The following is a 20,593-nucleotide window of genomic DNA, read 5'->3' as shown; positions in this document are numbered from 1 at the left end:
TTAGTTCAATTTACTAAGGATTCGTCTAGTTAATGTTTATAGTTCAATTTACTAAGGGTTCTTCTAGTTAATGTTTATCTGATAGATCTAAGTAATGGCCTGGGTAATATTTTGTAAGTTCTTTACGTGCCGAAGGAAAGAATAAAAGGACCTAACTTGGGCCTACATTTTATCCCCTAGGAATGGCTTTGGTAAAGGGCATTTCACAGAATCTAATACAGCTATTAAAGCAAAGAATCAGATTTATTTTTCCTTTAACTTTATTTTCTTTTCAAGGGACAGACAATAATAGTAAGAAAACTATGGTATCAAGTAAGGAAGCAATTATCTTGTCTCGGGTTTCAGTCAGCATCATCAACTTATCCATTTCAAAAAACTGTTGCAGAAATTTCAAAGAAACTTAGAAAAGTAGAACGAATATCCCAGCAGATCTCCTAGATTAAACAATACTTGAATCAGACATTCATTTATAGCAAATGTAGTAAAAGCAGAGTTAACTATATAGATTCTTATTTACACTAATATCATAGAGGATAGCTCAACCATAAAACTCAACATGGTTGGAACCTGTCGATGTCACTGTAGTACAGTGGTAAAGTCTTTGAGTGATGATACCAAAGACCTGGAACTGAAACTCATCACTTATCAGCACTAATTTATCGATCAAAAATATATATAATTGAACATTATTACAGTAAATACTTCACTTTTAGCAGTAAAAATGGCTAGATGATAGATGTTATTTGGCACCCTTCACATAGGTTGGTGCACATATATTAGGCTTGATAAAAACACAAATCTCAAAAAAAAAATCAAGATTGCAAACGAAAATACTTCATAAAAAGGTTAAAAAAAGAATTAAACCCAAGGTTCTAAAACTAAGGTAGGGAACTAAGACAACGTAGGAAACAAGGCAGATGTTCCAATTGGCTTTATTCCATGTGTTTAATATGCTTACTTTTCAGTAACTATAAAAACTAATTGAGAATGCAAGAAGTAAAACACCACACAGAATACAAAGCCTTTGTTTTCTCTCTCTCTCTCTCTCTAGAGCTCCTTTAGTTTATTTTTTCCTCTTGTGTGCTACTTAACAATGTCAGGAGGGATGAAAAATGTAGTGACACAACAAGGTGCACAACCTGCAGTGGCACCAACATTGTTGAGATCACCTCAAACTGTGCAGACAGTACAAACAATGCCCCTGCAACAACCAACACTGATGAATTCAACAGTGCAGCATCCAGTTCAGCTTCCGGTGCAGCATCCGGTACAGCATGGGGGACAGCACCCAGGGCAGCATCCTCTGCCTGTTACTGCTCAACAGAATACAAATTCCCATTTACTGAATAATAGACATAATGAACTGGTACCTGTTCAACAAAACAATTCCTTACTGAGAGGTGACCGTCATCTGTTCTCATCGTCTGATGATAATGTAATGATGAGACAAATTCAGGGTACTCATGCACCTGATGGTCGTGAAGTTAATGTCAAACCTTTACTTCATATAGTTGAAGACATCCTTCATCGTGCCACTCCTTCTCTTGATGGTGTTCTTGCTCATGAACACGTACTCTCCTTCTCCATCTCTATCTCTGATACAAGCATGGCTTCAGTTATGATTAACAACAATACCGTGGCGCTGAGTTTGATTATAATGGATTTTCTGCGATTTTCTGCAGGATACTACGCAAGCGCATATGGATGCCCTGGATGACAGGACTCACCATGTGGATTTTATTGGCATGCTTGAAGCATTATCCTATACAATTCATAAGATCTCATGCGAGGTGCGCAAAGAACTTACTTCCTCTTCTCTTGATCTTAATTTGAATGTTCTATGTATAGAAGTTTTAAGAAAAATAAACTATTATAGATATCCTGCAAATGTTCGGGAGGAGGAGATGCTCACACGACTACTCTTGCATTGTTTAATACACTGTCGAGTTATTCATGGGATGCAAAGGTAGTGATTGCTCTAGCAGCATTTGCTGTCAACTATGGCGAGTTTTGGCTCGTTGCCCAGCTTTACACTACCAACAACCTCGCCAAGTCGGTTGCTCTCCTTAAACAGCTACCTGACATATTGGAGCACAGTGAGATGTTTAGACCTCGATTTGAAGCCCTCAAACATTTGACCAAGGCTATGCTGGATGTGACAAACTGCATTGTTGAGTTCAAGGACCTTCCAGCTCAGTACATTACAGCCGACACACCAGCCATGTCAATGGCCCTAGCCCATATCCCGACTGCTGCCTATTGGACAATTAGAAGTGTCGTAGCATGCTCATCCCAAATGATTGGTCTCATTGGCCTGGGTCACGAGTATGTTATTTTCTCTTCTTTTTCTCCATATAGTAGATTTGGATAATCTATTCTCTAGCTTGTTTCAGCTCTGGATCTTTACTATCTGCTTGAACAAGATCTATTCACTTTCAGGTACATAACATCAACTACTGAAGCTTGGGAACTTTCAAGCTTGGCTCATAAAGTTAACAACATTCATGGTCACCTCACCAAGCAACTGTCTGTATGCCATCAACACATAGGTGTGTACAACATATAGATTGATGCTACAGATTCCAATCTCGAAACCCATAGAACGTAGAGCAATATGAACCTGGTTTTTGCTGTTTTTCACTATGGATTCCCTGGGACTCTATGATGATTTAATGATATTATATAGATTGATGCTACAGATTCCAATCATGAACCCCATAGAACCTAGAGTAACATGAACCTGGTTTTTGCTGTTCTCCTCTATAGATTCCGTTGGCTCATAAGTTAACAACATTTGTGGTCACCTAAGCATTAACTGTCTATATGCCATCAACACATAGGTGTAGAAACTAATGTAGATAGATGCTACAGATTCAATCCGGAACCTAGAGTAATACGAACCTGGTTTTTTATGTTTTTCACTATGGATTCGCTTCGGACTCTATCATGATTTAAGGAAAACCAGCTAAAACTCCTTAATACATTCCACAACAGCGTTTAGTAATTTGTTTGGTGAATGCAGATGGCAAAAGACACATTGAAGCTTATCAAATGCTTGTACGCCTCTTTGAAACAATCCACATTGACAACATGAAGATCCTAAGAGCATTAATTTATGCACACGACGATCAGCCACCATTGGTTGAAGGTTCCACCAAGAAAAGGGTTTTACTCTCACCCACCATTTCCTTTATTCTCATATTTTAAAACCCTAACCAACCTGCACCTTGCCTTGTGTTCATATTTTAAAACCTAACCAACCTGCACCTTGCCCTATTTATTAACAATGTTTGCATGTATGTAAACGTCATGAAACAGGTTCACCTTGATGTGTTGAGGAGGAAAAACGTGTTGCTGCTGATAACAGACCTCGAAATATCCCAAGAGGAGCTCTCAATTCTGGAACAAATGTACAGGGAATCTAGGCACCAGCCAACTAGGACTGAGAGTCAATATGAGGTAGTGTGGCTTCCTATCGTAGATAGGACGTTGCCATGGACTGAACCCAAGGAAAAGCAATTTGAGAACTTGCAGATGTTGATGCCATGGTATACAGTTCACCATCCTTCTTTGCTGGACCCAGCAGTCATTAAGTATATCAAGGAAGTATGGCGCTTCCAAAAGAAACCCATCCTTGTGGTGTTGGACCCACAAGGAAGGGTTGTTAGCCCTAATGCACTCCACATGATGTGGATATGGGGAAGCCTTGCTTTCCCTTTCACAAGCATGAGGGAGGAAGCTTTATGGAAGGAAGAATCTTGGAGGCTTGAACTCTTAGTCGATGGCATTGATCCCTTGATTCTAAACTGGGTATGTACTGTTTAGTTTACTGTATAGTAATGCATTCCTTCCACATGCCCTTCCCTAATTTCTATGTCACATTCTGCATATGCTTTGTCTCTCTAAAACAGATTAGTGAAGGGAGATTCATTTGCTTGTATGGAGGTGAAGACATAGAGTGGATCAGAAAATTCACTACCACAGCAAGAAATGTGGCACAGGCAGCACGAATTCCCTTAGAACTAGTGTATGTGGGAAAGAGTAATCCTAAAGAACGGGTGAGGAAGAACATTGCCGCCATAACCACGGAGAAACTTAGCCACTGTTGGCAAGATCTCACATCAATCTGGTTCTTCTGGGTCAGGCTAGAGAGTATGTGGTACTCCAAGATGCAACACGGCAGGACTGTGGAAAATGACACGATAATGCAAGAGATCATGACAATGTTGAGTTTTGATGGAAGTGATCAAGGGTGGGCTGTGATCAGCAGGGGATCGGGTCTTGACATGGCGAAAGCTAAAGGAGAAACGATTTTGACAGCCTTTACAGAGTATGATGCATGGAAGGAACACGTTGAACCTAAAGGATTCGTACCTGCACTTACTGATCACTTGCATCAGCTTCACACTCCACATCACTGCAACCGCCTCATACTGCCAGGGACCAGCGGAAGCATCCCCGAAATGGTGGTTTGTGCTGAATGTGGTCGCCCCATGGAGAAGTACATCATGTACCGTTGCTGCACCGATTAAGCTCAAAGTATGAAGGGATCATAAATCTATTGATATATAATAAATATAATAATATTTTGTTATTGTTTATTGGGTTTGTCTAAGTAGGAAAATGAGGTTGTTGTTTTTTACTTCTTACCACTACTTGAAAGTTATTTTGCTACGCTTCTGTTGTAGCTTCTTATGATGGCAAGGGGATTCTTCTCTCCTTTGCTTGGATTAAATTTCGCATGTGTTTGTAATAATCTCCTAAAATAATATATAATGGCTACTTCTATTTACTATTAACTCTCTTTATACAATAACTACAAAGTTAAAACTAAAAAGGTAGGGTTATGTTCAGCATTTTCTTAAATCTCATGGTTCACCGTGACAAATGTTTTTTCTTCGGAAAAAACTATTCTTCCTAAGAGCGTACACTTTGGGAGTGGGAGAGTAAACCCAAATATTTGGTCTTTTGAACAGACGTAGTGGAATGTACTATCGATCAAATTTTGATCAACGACTAAAACCCAGAGTATATTTGGTCTGGGACCAAGACTAAACCCAGATATAGTCGAGCGTTGATATACTTCACGCCCCACCACCAGGCGGACATATAGTGCACGTCCCACATCAGGCGTTGGTATAGTCTACGCCCCACACCAGGCGTTGGTATAGTTTACGCTTCACATGGGGCGTACGTAAAGTCTACGCCCCATTTTTTTTTTTTTAATTATTTTGTATGGGGCGGGCATTATACCCCCGCCCCATTCTTTGTTTCCAAAATCATTTTAGTGGGGCGGGCATTATACCTCCGCCCCACTTCTTTCATTTTTTTTTTTAGTGCACGTCCCAATCAGGCGTTGGTATAGTCTACGCCCCACACCAGGCGAACGTATAATGTACGTCTGACCAAATTTAGTCTTTCCACCGTAGCGTCACACACCATACTAAACCCAAAATTTGATCTTTTTTTTCCTCTTTGGTCTTTGGTTATACTCGCACCATTGCAGTTGCTCTAAGAGAACAGAGCAAAAGAACAACAGAGGTAAAAGCTAGGAAAGTACTTGCAAAATTAAAGGTGGACATTGTTTCAAAACTTCCCTTATTCTGTCGCTTACTTTTCGGGGCAAGAAAGAATATTCACCACATTCAAAATGGAAAATTTTAGAACATTTTCATGAAAACTTTTGACAATATTCAGAAGTAAAAAAACATGGTGCAAGTTTCTATCAGCCTAAATTTGGTTTGTTAAAGCAAAAAAATAAAAGAAAAAAAAGGGAACTTGCCCTAGAATCACCATCCTACTTTCCTAGCTACTTGCAGTTCAGGTTGAATTCATAAATCTTCGGGCAGGAGAGATTAGACATTAGTCTTGATCCGTTTGTAAGAGATGAGTATGGTAAATCATAAGTGGAGCTGAACTCGCATGCTGAAAACATAAATTTGACTCAAATATCTAACCTCATTTCAGATGTGGGGTCCCTAAATCTTCGGGCAGGAGAGATAAGTCTTGATTCGTTTGTCAGATGTATCCCAAATTATAACTGGAGTTGAATCAGACTTCATGTTTGTTTTTTTGTTTTTCTGGATCTGACTTCACTTAGATCTGACTAAAATCACCTGACTCATCTGGATCTGACTAAATATATTTGTTTTTTGAGTCAGATTTGATTTATGCGAGTCAGTGGCTTGGTCCCATGGGTCCGTGACATTTTGTCACCTGACTCAAATGGGTCCGTGTCAGGGGTTAGTTCTGAGTCAGGTAGCGAGTCTGATATGACTTATAATAAAAACAAACAATCTGACATCTGATTCGCATCGAGTTAGGGGTTTACTCGAATCCAAACGTTGAGTCAGATGCAAACAAACATGCTGTAGTCACACAATGATAGCGGAATAGTTAGCTAGGATATGATATTCGATATGTGTGGGGACTGTAACAGTCCCTTGTAACCTACACGGAATCAGGCACCACAAAATTACAAATCTCTGTCATCTAGTAACACTTCTTTATGTGAATTGTGCATGAAGATTTACTCACTATCTGAAAACATTAATTTGACAAAAAAAATCTATCCTCATTTCATTTCAGATGCTGGGGTCTCTAGAAAAAGTATAAACATCTTGCTTTCGATATCCAAAAGATGACTTGCGACATTAGGTAAAACCTGATTCTGCATTAAGGTTTACGACACATGAGTGAAAAGCCAGGCAAGTGACTATAAAGGAAGTAGGAACTCTCTCAAGTAAAGCACAAATTTCACTTCCCTAGATTCCAAACCTTATGTTTTTATATTTAAGTTGCCACCAACCACATTAATCTTAACACCATCAAAAACCTCCTCCTAAAAACTTTCTTTTGGTGCAACAGCAAAACAAGAAGCTACAACAATGACAATGGGGAACACTGAGATGATGGATAGAGAACAACCCCATGATTCTCTTCCTAGAGTTGGGGTGATGACTGATATCATCGCCACAGATCTTCCAGAAAATATTACAATCAATGTTAGATCACTCTTATGTATCGTCAAAGATATCTTAAAATACGCAATTTCACCTAGTGATCTGGTACTAAATTCTGCACCAAAATCTTTGCATTTATAAACCAGGAAATCAACCTACTAAAGATATATATGTACACTAACTCATGCCTCTCACTGTGGTTTCTATGCATAGGAGGAACAACCAGAATTTGATCTTCTTCGGGGCATGAACAACAATCCTCGATTACTCAAATTATTGGCACACGATATCCTACGAATCAGAACCGAGGTCTTACAGAAATAATAGTCACTTAATTGATATTCTTTGTTAAAGTGGGTATATTATATGTGTGTGATAATGATAACAACAATGATGTGATGCAGATATTGTGCTACACTGAGAGCGGAGATCCATGGGAAGAACAAGAGGTGGCTAAGAGAATATTCATAACAGTGTCTAGGTATTCATGGGAAGTAAAGTTGGTGATGGTACTAGCAGCATTCGCCGTGAATTATGGTGATTGTTTGCTCACCTCTCAACTTAATATGGTTAACCCCATGGCTACGTCGATATCAGTTCTTAAGCAGCTACCAATTGGCTTATCGGTTCTTCATCATAATGAGCAAAACATTAGTAGTAGTAGTACGAATACCAAAAAATCATCAGAAACAGAGTTGATAAACGCCATAAGTAAGCTAATTCAGTCGATTCTAAGCATAACAGAAACAATAGTGGAGTTTTTCGAGCTACCTGCTGGATATATCACGGATGATGACTCTTCATCCTTGTCGAGGGCCACCTTACTGATTCAACCTGCTGTTTATTGGACCATTCAATGCATAATGGCTTGCATTTCTCAGTTCAACGGCCTCCTGATAGTCTCTGACCAGTATGTTCATAAATAATTATATAATCAATTACCATTATTTAGTTGTCATTCACTTAAATATGACCATGTTAACAGAATGATGGAGCCCTGGGAATTTTCATTACCGTCGTGGGATCACAAAATTGACAGAATACATGGAAATCTTAGCCATGAAATCAACAGTTGCCGCCAAGAAATAGGTCAGTAAACTGTATATATGTGTAATCCAGCTACCTTCAGTCTGCCTTACAACTCCTTGTATTGAATAAACAAAATTGTGTTAAAAGAATCAATGTAAATTCATTGCAACGGTGCAGAACATAAAAAACACAAACAAGTGCATGAAAATCTCGTCGAACTCTTTCGAACAACCCAAGCTTACAACACGAAGATTCTCAAGGCATTACTTTGCACCAAGGATGCCCTACCTTTGATTGATGGATCCTCCAAGATAAGGGTACTCTATCTCTCTCACTTTGTTGCTCTAGGCTTCTCAATTCAGTAACCGATTGACACTCACCAAGATGAACAGGTAGGAGTTGAAGCACTAAGAAGAAAGACAGTGATGTTATTGATATCAGACCCGCAGATATGTCATGCAGAGCTCATAATTCTCGAACAAATATACAATGATGTCCATCTAGGGAAGCCCGAGAGACCTTATGAAATGATCTGGCTCCCGGTCCATGATACAACCCAAAGCATGGGATGGACTGATACTAGGCAACACGAGTTCGATCGGGTTAGGTCTTCAATGCCCTGGTACTCCTTGTACCACCCTTCATTTCTTGATCCGGCAGCAATCCAGTTCATTAAGGAGCAGTGGCACTTTGAAAAAAAGAAACCGATAATAGTGGTATTGGATCAACAAGGGAAAGTTACCTGTCAAAACGCCATCCACATGATGTGGATTTGGGGAATCACAGCCTTCCCTTTTACTAACATCAGAGAAGCGGACTTGTGGGACTCAGAGAAATGGACAATCGAGTTCATTGTGAATGGGATTGATCCTACCGTGCTAGATTGGGTAAGTTAACTCTATTGAATTATGAACTGTTACAGGGAAAAATTAAAGTTTATGGTGAGATAACGAAAAAAGAATAATTTGACTGTCTTGTTACAGATAAGGGAAGACAAGTTTGTCTGCTTGTATGGAGGTGAAGATATCAACTGGGTCAGAATATTCGCTACAACCATGCAACGCGTAGTGCAGGAATCCAAAACAAACCTAGAAATGCTCTATGTAGGAAAGAGCAACCCGAAGGAACAAGTGAAGAATATTATAGACATTATCATGAAGGAGAGACTAAGTCACTGTTGGCAAGATCCCATGTCCATCAGGTTTTTCTGGGACAGGTTAGAAAGCATGTGGTATTCTAAGCTACAACACACTCGTTCCATTGATAATGATCCTATGATGCGCGAAATTACAACAATGCTTACATTCGATGGAAGTGGTGATGGATGGGCCATTTTAACAAAAGGATCAGGAGAAATAGTGAAAGCTCATGGAAGTAAAATGCTAGAAGTACTAGCGAAATTTAATGAATGGAAGACAAATATTGAACAACATGGGTTCGCTCAAGCAATAGCTAGAGCTTTAGACACGTACCCTAGTCATGAGCATTGCTCATGCTTAGTACTTCCAGGAATGACACCTGGGAAAACACATGAACTTTCCTGTACAGAATGTGGTCGTCCTATGGAGTTGTACACTTTATATCAATGTTGTGACAACTAAAATAATTAAACCCAACAAATAGATGCAATAATAAGAAAAACAGGCTAAACAGCAAGGAGACATTGTACTAATAATTTTGTACCCCATATATAAAAGCTCAATAATATTCCCAAGTTATGTCCAAGCTTTTTGAGAACGTGAAATGCTAGTAAGACAAAAAAAAGGCTTAAAATACTACTAGGATGGGTAAATTACTACTAGGAGTATCTTGTTACTAGGATGGTTGTCCTTGCTGACTCGTCTGACTTGAGCCTGACTATAGATGACCACTTCATTTTCCTCTACTTACATATTGAGATTCTTGACTACAAGGTGCTCAGATTGGACCAAAACTGAGGATTGGTATGTTAAGATTGTGATGACTAGGGTCCAGTTTACAATCAAGAATTTCCAAGAAGCATTCTTCAGAAAAGTTATAGATAAGCTAAGAAGGATCTTACCGACGAGACGTTGATTTCAACTTATCAACCTAACGTGATCTCTGGTCCAAATATATTGATCTAACGGTTTTTACAGGAATGGTGGACTTTGACTTAAGAAGGTCTTTGGTCTTTGTCTTTGCACCATTAATTACTCACCCGGAATATAATTGAGTCATGGGGACCACTTCATGCAGGTTTTAACGAAACTACCCTCTTCTAATAAAAAGTCCAAGTCAACAGTATACCTTTGGCCGCCTTCGTTTTCTAGCTTCAACAATTATAATTAGTAATAAGTAAACCTTGGAAACGTGAACTATTTCTGGATGATATTAGCCATTAGTGATAAATGTCTGCTGACTTTTTTCCGGCAGAACTTCCCAAAAGTTAAACAAAATTCGACTAAACCTTTTTTGCCAATTAAAAATGTTCCATATTTCATAATTGTTAGTAAACAATCCCGATGTTAAAGGGAAGAGCATGTTCGATCCATCAAAATGATTTATTTACTTTTAATAAACAATCCAATAAAATTTGAGCAGTGCCTTTCGTTCAAATTTTGCAATTATGTTCCAAACGAATATAAAAATTTGCAATTATTTTCCAAAAATTTTAAATTGAAAGTCGGCGATGAGCTCCAGGGGAAAACTCCGGCGATTGAAAGCCTGGATTTTCCAATGGATTGGTCTCATGCCAATGGTTTTTTCTTTTTGATTTTTACAATCTTTTCCCTTGTTTCCCCTTTTTGTGTTTGCTTTCCACGATTTTTGTTCGTGTTTTTCTTTCTTTCATGGTTTAGGTTTTTCATGTTGTTCTTAGGGTTTGAGTTTTACTTTCTATCATGTCTGCATCTTCTTTAAATTCTGGTTCGAGCCGCTCTCAGACCTATATACGTCCTGTCAATTGAGCCAAACTCCAATAGAAGATGCTGCTTCACAGAGGGGCTACAACCATTGTCCATTCAAAGATTTCGACGGTTGTCGTAATGGTGTGAATGGCAGAGGCTATGCTAGGGGCTCCATTGTACATCATCTTCAATACAAGCATTTACTAACTGAGGGGAGTGGGTCCAGTTGCAGAGCGACTATCTCTAGTGAGTTGCAGATATATTGTGCCTGGGAAAAATTTCTCCAACAGTCGCGTATGTGGCTTTGCGGTCATTGTATGATCATACACGGCTGGAAAACTCCCTGCAAAGGCAAAGACGGAGTCCTTCACAGTGTTGTTGCTGGTCCTTTCAATGGGGGAACAACTGATTTTCTTATCTATGGGATTGATAGGCCTGCTGCTGTCACCAGTGAAGATTCTCTTTTCGCAGAAGACATGGACAGGTCTGATGTTGCTATTTTTCCTGCCTTTGTGGACTCTACAGAGAGTGTGCCTGTTGATGCTGAACCAGATGAGTCGTTCTTTCTTTCGACTGATTTACTTAACGTTGTTTTCCAACGCCATTTTACCACGGTTTCTAGCATACCCCATCAGTGTAGACTAAGCTTTTCTCGCACCTTGAAGGCTTGCCTTGACAGTGTGCTTTGCAAACCTGCTGACGTAACTGGCTGGGTACGCTTGTTGTTGCTTCCCATATGCACGTTACTGTTGTATAGACCCAAGCGTTCAGTTGAAGAGAAATCTTCCAACAGGAAGCGCTTGCAAGTAGATGCCATCCAACAGGCACTCCTGACTTGGAAGGAACCGTCTGGATGCTACACTCTGATTTCCAAGTTATTGCGTCAGCCTTGCCAACAGCACTCAGCCCATCCTGACAGTAAAAAGAAGAGACCTAAAGCGTCAAATTTAAGTGCTTGCCGGAGAAAGATAGAGCGGGGACATTTTGCTGCAGCTATTCGAGTTTTGTCCTCGAATGGGGTTGCTCCTTGCAGCGTGCAAACCTTGGCTGATCTACATTCTAAACACCCTGAAGCTCCTTCACCTTCCATTCCAGACGATGTTGTTGTTGGTGACCCTGTCACGATTGAGCCAAGGGTTGTTTTGGGGGCCATCAAGGGTTTTCCTAAAGGTACGTCTTGTGGTCGTGATGGGCTACGTGCACAACATCTAGTCGATGTGCTGAGTGGTGCAGCGGCGGCAGTTGTGGATGAGTTGGTGGCTTCGATTACAGGGGTGGTCAACCTTTTGTTGACAGGTAAGTGTCCCAAGGCTTTGGGTGAGCTAATTGCTAGTGTACCCCTTACTCCTCTTCTCAAACCTGGAGGTGGTCTTCGGCCTATTGCGGTAGGTACTATTTGGCGACGCTTGGTCTCCAAGGTGGCTGCCTTTTCAGTTGGCAAGGACATGTTATCTTACTTGGGGGATTTTCAATTTGGTGTGGGTGTGCCGGTAGGAGGTGAAAGTATACTTCATGCGGTCAATGGTTTGTTGGAATTGAAAGGGCAATCGAACAAGATATCAATGTTGCTTATTGACTTTTCGAATGCATTCAATATGGTAAGCAGGTCTTGTCTTATTCGGGAGGTCCGGCTTCACTGCCCAGGTATTTCTCGCTGGGTAGAATTTTGTTATGCAAGGCCTGGTAAACTTTATTATGACCAACACATCTTGTCCTCTGCGCTCGGTGTTCAACAAGGTGATCCGCTTGGCCCCCTTTTGTTTGCTCTGACACTTCACCCCCTTGTAAAATCTATTGCTTTCTCGCTGTCAGCTGGATTTGCACGCTTGGTACCTGGATGATGGCACTATCATTGGAGACACGATGGAGGTTGCCAGAGCTTTGAGCATTATAGAATCTGAAGGACCCAATAGGGGCTTACATCTCAATATCAAGAAGACTGAGGTTTTCTGGCCCACGCTTGATCCACGCAGCATTGAGGTAGGTGTTTTTCCCCCCGATATTGGCCGGCCTAGCAAGGGAGTTAAGCTGCTGGGTGGTCCTGTGAGTTTGGATTTGGACTTCATGAGCGACATGGTGCTTAATAGGGTGAACAAGACTATCCAGCTTATGTCCGCTATCAAAAAGCTCAAGGATCCTCAAAGTGAGTCGTTGTTACTCCGCAACTGTGTCGGTGTATCCAGGTTATACTTCGCAATGCGCACCACCAATCCAGAAGCTCTGCACCTGGCCTCTGACCTCTTTGATGACCACTTATTCAGATATTTGAGGCTTCTAATCACGGGAGATGGGCCTGGTTTTGGGCCTTTGCAACAAAGACTGGCCACTCTTCCTATCAAAGATGGGGGACTTGGTGTTTATACTATGGCCGATACCCGTTCCTACTGTTATCTCGCCTCCCAGAGTCAGACTACTGCAGTGCGGAAGACAATACTTGGTAGCTCTTTCTTAGCGGATACCGGGACTGCCTATCAGTTGGCTCTTCAGAAATTTATTCAGGTATGTGGTTTTCCTTCTTCTTACCGCGTCGATGACACTGCCCCCCCCCCCCCCCCCCCCTCCATGCATTCTCTGGCAGTCACTTATTTTGATGCAGTTAAGAAGCATATCCCTGTCCAATTTACCTTGTCTGCAAGAGATTCCATTCTGTGGCAATGCAATCAGATCAAACACGCTCAAGACTACCTCTTAGTTGTCCCTATCAATGGGTTGAATCAGTGCCTTGGTCCCAGACAGTTTAGAGCAGTTGTTTGTTATCGCCTTGGCATCCCTTTGTTTGTTGAAGATGGTTTGTGCTCTTGTTGTAATAGATCTATGGATATTTTTGGAGACCATGCATTACATTGTGCTAATGACGTGGGGTTGAAGTTTCGTCATGATTTAGTTCGGGATGTTATTGCAAGTATTTGCTACAAAGCTGGTGTTCCTGCACGCAAGGAGGTCTCTTTGGGTTTTTCTTCGGTATCTGGCAAGGATTTACGCCCAGTGGATATCCTTGTTCTCAACTGGGAAAACGGCCAAGATGTTTGCATGGACGTCACAGGTGTTTCACCTTTTACTGGTGATGGAGTCCGTTCTTTCATTCCGGGGTAGGCTATTTCTAAAGCAATTGCGCGCAAACGGTCTAAATATTTGAGTGAATGTGATTCACATGGTTATGGTTTGGGAGTTTTGGCGTTCACCACCTTAGGGGAACTCAGTGAAGACATTGTTTGCTTTTTCAAGCGTTTGAAGAACTGTTTAGTCAGTCATGATGCTGGTAGTGGTCTAGATAGTTTTATTTTCCATAAACTGGGTGTTGCTATTCAAAAAGGGGTTGGCGCCCAGCTTGTTGCTCGGATGCCAACTAAGTACGATGTTACAAAGGTTTAATTAAAGTTAAATATTTGTTCTCAGAAATTTATCAAAAAAAAAAAACAAATATAAAAATGCAAAATTTAAATGCAGATTCTTAAAACTTGTTCCTTTTTGCCTTTTTCAATCGATAATGATTTATACCCGTGGGCCAATCCCGTTATACCGTTATCTCACAAGGGGATGGGACCCACATAAAACCCACCCTTACAAAGGTCATTAGAGTTCTGTTTTTTTGTCTCTTACGGGATAACCCGTGGGATTGCCCGCCGGATGTCTATCACTTCCGCTTTTTAATGGTTCGTTGAAATAGGAAAACATTTTTTTTTTCTTTTTTTGTTTGATAATACAAGGATAAATTAGTACCTTGAGCTATTGACGTCAAACATCTACTTCTTGGTAATTATCACCCCTCTTGCCTATTTGGTCCACGCGGAAAATTTATTTCTAAATATAAGGACGATTCAGAAAGTGCTGAACTCATCGCAAGTGGCCAGCCGCCAGCAGGCCCTAAACTTATTCTTCCAAAACCCAAATCAGAAAATCGAATTCCGACACAAATGGCTACTTTCCCGGCAAAATTTCAATTTTCTCTTTTCATTATTCTCTCCCTAGCTATCCTAATTCATGCCAGATTAAATCTGGACCCTTCAGATTCCGATGCTGTCGTAATTTTCAAAAAAAGCTTGGGTTTCAAGGATCAGTTGCTAGAAAATCCTTGCAACTCACCTGGAATATACTGTGAGAGAATAACTTTCTCTGGAAATTCAGAGATATTCCGAGTCAGTCGAATCAGTCTTGCTTCGGAATGGCTCAATGGAACCTTATCTGCCGTAATCAAACAATTCTCTGAGCTCAAAGAACTTTCTCTTCCTAACAATCAACTCGTTGACCAAATTCCTAGTGAAATTGGTCATTGCCGGAATTTAGAAGTTTTAAACCTCAAGAACAATCGATTTTCCGGTGATGTTCCATCTGAGTTTTCATTTCTAGTAAGTCTTCGAATACTTGATCTATCTGACAATAAGTTTACAGGTGATTTAAACTTCTTGAAGTTTTTGCCTAACCTCGAAAAACTGTCTCTTTCGGAAAATTTATTTACTGGAAAAGTTCCAGCTTCAGTGTATAATATTCAATTTCTTAGTCTTTCTGGAAATAGTTATCTCCAAATTCCACAAAAGAAAACACCTAAGAATATAGATTATCTACCTAGTGAGTTGAGAACCAAAAATGTCCTTCCAAAACGTTATATATTTGCAGAGAAAGCTGTTTCACCTGCAGCCAGTAAAGGCGCCAATTCCAGCAACAACTCTTCTGCGGCTCCTTCACCTTCGAGCCATAAACACAAAAAACACAAAAGAAATGTGAAGGCTTGGACTATCGGGTTCATTCTTGGTACAATTGTTGGAGTGCTATCAGGTCTCTTCTTCTCTGTGTTATTTAAGATTCTTATAGTGTGTATTAAAGGGAGAGAGAAGGAAACATCAGGCCCAACAATCTTCAGTCAAATGATCAAAAAAGCTGAAGATCTAGCTTTTCTGGAGAAAGAAGACGGTTTAGCATCGTTAGAGATGATAGGTCGAGGTGGCTGTGGAGAAGTTTATAGATCTGAATTACCTGGAAGCGGCGGGAAGATGATTGCAATTAAGAAAATAAATCAGCCCCGGATTGAAGTAACTGATATAACTGGAGGAGATAGCAAAAACTTGAGTAAGAAGATGAGGCAAGTACGTTCAGAAATACAGACAGTGGGTCAAATTAGGCACCGAAATCTCCTTTCTCTACTGGCCCACGTGAGTCGGCCTGATTGTCATTATCTTATTTACGAATACATGAAGAACGGAAGCTTACAAGATGCATTAAAGCAGGCAACAGATGGCACTAGGGAAATGGATTGGTTGTTGCGGCATAAAATTGCTATTGGGGTTGCAGCAGGCCTAGAGTATTTACACCATCAACATAGTCCTCGCATCATCCATAGGGATCTGAAACCTGCAAATGTCCTACTTGATGATGATCTAGAGGCCCGAATTGCTGATTTTGGGCTTGCGAAGGCTATGCCAAATGACAATACCCATGTCACAACATCTAATGTGGCAGGAACAGTTGGTTATATTGCACCAGAGTACCACCAGACGTTGAAGTTCACGGACAAGTGTGATATATACAGTTTCGGTGTGCTGTTGGCAGTGTTAGTGATGGGGAAATTGCCCTCAGATGAGTTCTTCCAAGACACGGAAGAGATGAGCCAGGTGAAATGGCTAAGAAATGTTATGGCCTCAGATGACCCTGGTAGAGCAATTGATCCTAAACTTATGGGAAATGGATACGAGGAGCAAATGCTTCTCGTCCTAAAAATTGCTTGCTTCTGCACTCAGGAGGATCCTAAGGTGAGACCCAACAGTAAAGATGTCAGATGCATGTTGACTCAGATCAAGCATTAAACGTAGAGGTAAGATGGTGGGTGAAATATCTGATGTTACCCTGTTTGTATCCATTATAATCCAAGCCTTACTATTAGGCGTCAATAAGAAGAGTCTTGAGTATGTCAGCAGTTCCTTAAGTTTGTATGTAAGAAGAGTCTTGTTGTTACGAGTATATTTTTGTTTCCAACTAGATAAAATAAACTCCAACTATATGTAATTGCAGAAGATATTATGATCTTTTTCATGGTAAATTAACTCACGAAGTCGTTAGTACTCGCTGGTTATATATATGTTCTTACATTTTATAGCAAGTCCTTCATAATTTTTTCCCCTTGGGTGAGAACATTGCACAAGAAACTTGAGTTTGAAAACTATATGGGGGAGATATCAAGGCAGTAATAAGCATGGCATACCATCTAGACAAGGATTTTACTGTTCAGAGGGGGATGTGAGAGAAAGAATTCCGAAGTACCTCAAAAATCCAGAAGTAGTTGTGGGAGTATCCTCTCCAAATGAGTTGCTTCTATTTTACTAGCACCTTCAGCATCAGAAATTGTAGCAGCACGCTGCACGGCTTCTACATCAACAAGAAAAAGACTTGAGAAAACTGAACAAAATTTGAAGCTAAATACATAGGAGATCAGGTAAGAGTACCTGCAACGAAGAGCCGAAGAAGCTCAGAGCTCATCTTTAGAGCATTCGCACTAGCTGCGACATTAAAATACATCAATAGAATTATGGGTGACCTATTAAATTTAACAAATCAGGCAACTACGAAAAGGACTTTGCACAAATGCTGGAGCAGAGATAACAAATGTGCCATAAAATGGATATGCCTTTCCACAAGGATTAATCACCAGGTTTGCATTTATGTTGGTTACATGGCGAACCTTGTGCCTTATGAGATGATAGAAATCATCTGTGCATTTTGCAGACCAAGATGTGAACTTAAAAGTCTTATGGAGAAGTTGTATGTCAGGAATGAATGTTTAACTGTTCCTTGAACTTACAAATTTTACCAGCAAAACAACTAGAGGACTTAAATTCTCTTTCAGCCCTAGCACAATGTGAATTACTCATTACCCTGTGATTTTGTATGTCTCTGTAAAACCTGATCCAGATATACGCTAGTATTATCCATCCATATCAGTTGCTCTGAGCATATTGTACTAAATTAGAAAGAGCGTTTCTTTAAGTCTTAACAACGCCTAAACCAAATAATGGTGCTAACTCTATCGCTTGCCACATAAAAGAAAGAAGGAAATGAGTAAAACTGCATCCAGAAACATCTAATCACTGAGGCATTGCTTATCTTCCCATGACTATCTATAACAACATCAGAAAAAGAAACTCTAGAATAAAGGTGACGGTACCTGTAGTTGACCGATTCTTTTTTGAGGTTCCAGCTCCAACCTGTAGTGTAGTAGTTGAAGAATTAACCAGAGCATAAACAATCATAAAGCAATAAACTTATAGTGATGGATAAGAGCACCGTAAACAACCCTAAAAATATTAGGTTTCCATGTAAGGAAGAGATATCATATACTAGTATGATTTATCACGCTCATGACACATTCATAAGTTTAGCAGAGTTCACACGTCACAAGGCATTGGTGAAACATGATAGTTACACAAACAACAGGTCTGACATACATAGTCTCTGATCTTTAAGAACAGTTAATACACAAAAACTAAATCAAAATCTCTATTTCTGAGCATCAAATAGCAACTCTTGAATCTCAACTTGTGAGAAAAAGGATCTTCAAGGACAAAGAACTGAAACTAGTAAAAGACATGATGCAATCATAACCTAATTTGTGATTAATAAATTCCATTTGTTTTCTGTGCACAGCATAACCTGATTCTTGATATCCAATTGCATTTTCTCAAACAAAATTGCATTCTCAAAATTTATTAAAATCTAGGGCACAAAAATTATTAGAAAGTTTAATCAAAATCTTACCTCGCTATCTAGATTGTTAGTGCCTTCATTTCTCTCACGCTCTGCAAATGAAGTAAAATTAACAAAAATAAACACGAAAAATATGTGAATGCACGTTAAAGAGATTATGGAGAAACTAAGAATACCTATAGATTTTCTGTTCCATACAAGCTTGAAAATGGCGTGAATCAAATCCTGTAAAATTAAGGTTTTCCAAGTTTAAAAGGTGCATATTCTGCGTAGCGAGATGCATAGAGAAATAAAATTAGGGTTACTTACGGAATCAAACGTATTTTGATCCTCCATGGAAGATGATCGGTACTTCAAAAATCCTCTTTCACTTTGCACTTCCCGCCTTTGTTTATAGCAGACAGATTTGTAAGACAAGAGGGTAGCGATTGAAGCTGTCAGGTAGAAGGGCTAAGCTGAAAAGACAGTTAGCTGCGCTAAGCTACTTGACGGCCAATCCAGAACAGGTCTCACCAATGAAGCCTGAAGCATAAAGGAAGAACGATTTTTTTGGGGACTAGCCTTTTTTGGGACCATTGTTTTATAAGACCATCTACCCTACAATGCTAAGGGGTGTCCTAAAATAGTGAGTTTACTAATTTGCCCCTTATCCTAATTAACATTAATCCTAATTAACACTAACCCTACCTTAAATCGTGAAACCTAATCTAAAAGAAAGAAAAAAATCTGTAGCAAGGAGAACTGTTTTCTCCTCTTCTTCTTCGTTTCAAACTCGTCTTCATCGATTAATCGTCGATTCATAAAATTTTCATCGTCGATCAATCAATCAACTATATAAATGGTTCTTCGAAAGAAAACCAAAAGATTCCCAAGAACAGGTCCACCATTAGGACATCTAGCTAATCAAGCAAATGAAATTGAGGAAGAACTTGAACCGGAAGGTGAACAACTGATTCGGCATAACAGTCGCAAGAACAACCCCGAGTCTGCCATGGGACCGATTCGCAGGCATTTCCCGACAAACCCATTACTTTTAATTTGATTTTCATCGATTCAATTGATTAGAAATCATCAAAATAGGGTTCAAATGGAAGTTACAGTGTTGAGTTCGGTTAGAACGTGTTTTATTGTTGCCCTAGTTTCTTAACCGAACTCCATGAAATGAATAACACGATTAACAACTCGGTTCTATAGGATTTAAACCTAGGTTACCGAACTCATGAGTTCGGTTGTTTTGGAAAAAAAATGTGGAACTGACATGTAACCGAACTCTAGCCATATTACCAAAAAAAAAAAAAAAAAAAAACCAGGTAACCGAACTGTTTTATTTTTCCCAAAAATTTTAGTACCCACATAACCGAACTATAGCAACTTTGTTCGGTTGTTTCGCATAAATGTTTAAAACTGCCATGTAATCGAACTCTACCCGTTTACAAAAGAAATTTTTTTTGCCATGTAACCGAACTGTTCTTTTTTTCCTTATATGTTTAGTACCCATACAACTGAACGTTTTCCAATCTGTTTGGTTGCATCGCAAAAAAATTTGAAACTGTCTTGTAACCGAACTCTATCCATATTTCAAAAGAAAAACAAAATTTTCCATGTAACCGAACTTTAATGTTTTTCCCATTATGTTGAGTTCTTTTATAACCGAACTCTGTCCAATATGTTTGGTTTGTTCGCAAAAAACCTCGACAAACCGAACTCTTGGATAATTACATATATATGTGGAGTTCGGTCAGCTCGCAAAAATACTTGAGTAACCGAACTCTACACTGGAACTTGATTTTTTTTCTTGAGTTGGTTTTTTTTCGTGAATTATTTCTTATTTCTTTTGTTTCTTTGTTTAGTGGAAAGGTAAGAAATCCAACCAACCATTACTGGAAGATTTGAGAACTCCCGCGCCTCGAGGGAAAGTACATTGTGGTGCCGGTAAGCGTGGAACCAAAAATGCTAAGTATGGAGGTGGGTCATTACCGGGTGTTGTCATCCAAGAAGATGTCAATAGAGATAATGTTGACAATGTGATACAACAAGTTAATC

The 20,593-nt window shown here is 39.7% G+C and overlaps 4 protein-coding genes across 5 annotated transcripts; 3 read left to right on the top strand and 1 right to left on the bottom strand.

Annotated features, from left to right (window-relative positions):
• The first annotated feature begins 1,009 nt into the window (after positions 1-1,009).
• LOC113341842 (protein SIEVE ELEMENT OCCLUSION B-like) lies at positions 1,010-4,799 on the top strand. Its single transcript, XM_026586567.1, has 7 exons — positions 1,010-1,570; positions 1,683-1,790; positions 1,877-2,325; positions 2,440-2,549; positions 3,023-3,165; positions 3,319-3,810; positions 3,912-4,799. The coding sequence occupies exons 1-7, from the start codon at positions 1,094-1,096 to the stop codon at positions 4,530-4,532; spliced, it is 2,400 nt and encodes a 799-aa protein (XP_026442352.1). The 5' UTR covers positions 1,010-1,093; the 3' UTR covers positions 4,533-4,799.
• A 1,971-nt stretch (positions 4,800-6,770) lies between these two features.
• LOC113341938 (protein SIEVE ELEMENT OCCLUSION B-like) lies at positions 6,771-9,716 on the top strand. The gene is made up of 7 exons (XM_026586648.1): positions 6,771-7,067; positions 7,176-7,271; positions 7,367-7,872; positions 7,948-8,051; positions 8,169-8,308; positions 8,384-8,878; positions 8,975-9,716. Exons 1-7 carry the CDS (start codon positions 6,888-6,890, stop codon positions 9,590-9,592), a joined length of 2,139 nt encoding a protein of 712 aa, XP_026442433.1. The 5' UTR covers positions 6,771-6,887; the 3' UTR covers positions 9,593-9,716.
• A 4,955-nt stretch (positions 9,717-14,671) lies between these two features.
• On the top strand, positions 14,672-16,922 carry LOC113341847 (leucine-rich repeat receptor-like serine/threonine/tyrosine-protein kinase SOBIR1). The gene has a single exon (XM_026586568.1). It carries the CDS (start codon positions 14,773-14,775, stop codon positions 16,654-16,656), a length of 1,884 nt encoding a protein of 627 aa, XP_026442353.1. The 5' UTR covers positions 14,672-14,772; the 3' UTR covers positions 16,657-16,922.
• On the bottom strand, positions 16,856-19,084 carry LOC113341848 (protein MHF2 homolog). Of its 2 annotated transcripts, none has more exons than XM_026586569.1 (6): positions 18,860-19,084; positions 18,727-18,775; positions 18,602-18,642; positions 18,012-18,051; positions 17,293-17,346; positions 16,856-17,215 (listed from the first exon to the last, which is right to left on the bottom strand). In XM_026586569.1, exons 1-6 carry the CDS (start codon positions 18,884-18,886, stop codon positions 17,112-17,114), a joined length of 315 nt encoding a protein of 104 aa, XP_026442354.1. In that variant the 5' UTR covers positions 18,887-19,084; the 3' UTR covers positions 16,856-17,111. The 2 variants fall into 2 exon arrangements, with proteins under 2 accessions (XP_026442354.1, XP_026442355.1); XM_026586570.1 differs by having other exon boundaries at positions 16,856-17,212.
• Between the last annotated feature and the right edge of the window lie 1,509 nt (positions 19,085-20,593).

This window comes from Papaver somniferum, unplaced genomic scaffold (assembly GCF_003573695.1).
Source record: "Papaver somniferum cultivar HN1 unplaced genomic scaffold, ASM357369v1 unplaced-scaffold_32, whole genome shotgun sequence".
In the NCBI taxonomy this organism is placed as follows: Eukaryota; Viridiplantae; Streptophyta; class Magnoliopsida; order Ranunculales; family Papaveraceae; genus Papaver; species Papaver somniferum.
This window is presented reverse-complemented; position numbering and strand designations above follow the sequence as displayed.

Excerpts from the sequence above, each read along its gene's own strand:
- LOC113341842 (XM_026586567.1), top strand. The coding sequence starts at position 1,094 with ATGTCAGGAGGGATGAAAAATGTAGTGACACAACAAGGTGCACAACCT. Across the intron at positions 1,791-1,876 it reads TTCATAAGATCTCATGCGAG|ATATCCTGCAAATGTTCGGG; the intron begins GTGCGCAAAGAA and ends AAACTATTATAG. Across the intron at positions 2,550-3,022 it reads TGTATGCCATCAACACATAG|ATGGCAAAAGACACATTGAA; the intron begins GTGTGTACAACA and ends TGGTGAATGCAG.
- LOC113341938 (XM_026586648.1), top strand. The coding sequence starts at position 6,888 with ATGACAATGGGGAACACTGAGATGATGGATAGAGAACAACCCCATGAT. Across the intron at positions 7,068-7,175 it reads CAATTTCACCTAGTGATCTG|GAGGAACAACCAGAATTTGA; the intron begins GTACTAAATTCT and ends TTCTATGCATAG. Across the intron at positions 7,873-7,947 it reads CTCCTGATAGTCTCTGACCA|AATGATGGAGCCCTGGGAAT; the intron begins GTATGTTCATAA and ends CCATGTTAACAG.
- LOC113341847 (XM_026586568.1), top strand. The coding sequence starts at position 14,773 with ATGGCTACTTTCCCGGCAAAATTTCAATTTTCTCTTTTCATTATTCTC.
- LOC113341848 (XM_026586569.1), bottom strand. The coding sequence starts at position 18,886 with ATGGAGGATCAAAATACGTTTGATTCC. Across the intron at positions 18,776-18,859 it reads ATCAAAATACGTTTGATTCC|GATTTGATTCACGCCATTTT; the intron begins GTAAGTAACCCT and ends TTAATTTTACAG. Across the intron at positions 17,216-17,292 it reads TCTTCGGCTCTTCGTTGCAG|AAGCCGTGCAGCGTGCTGCT; the intron begins GTACTCTTACCT and ends TTGTTGATGTAG.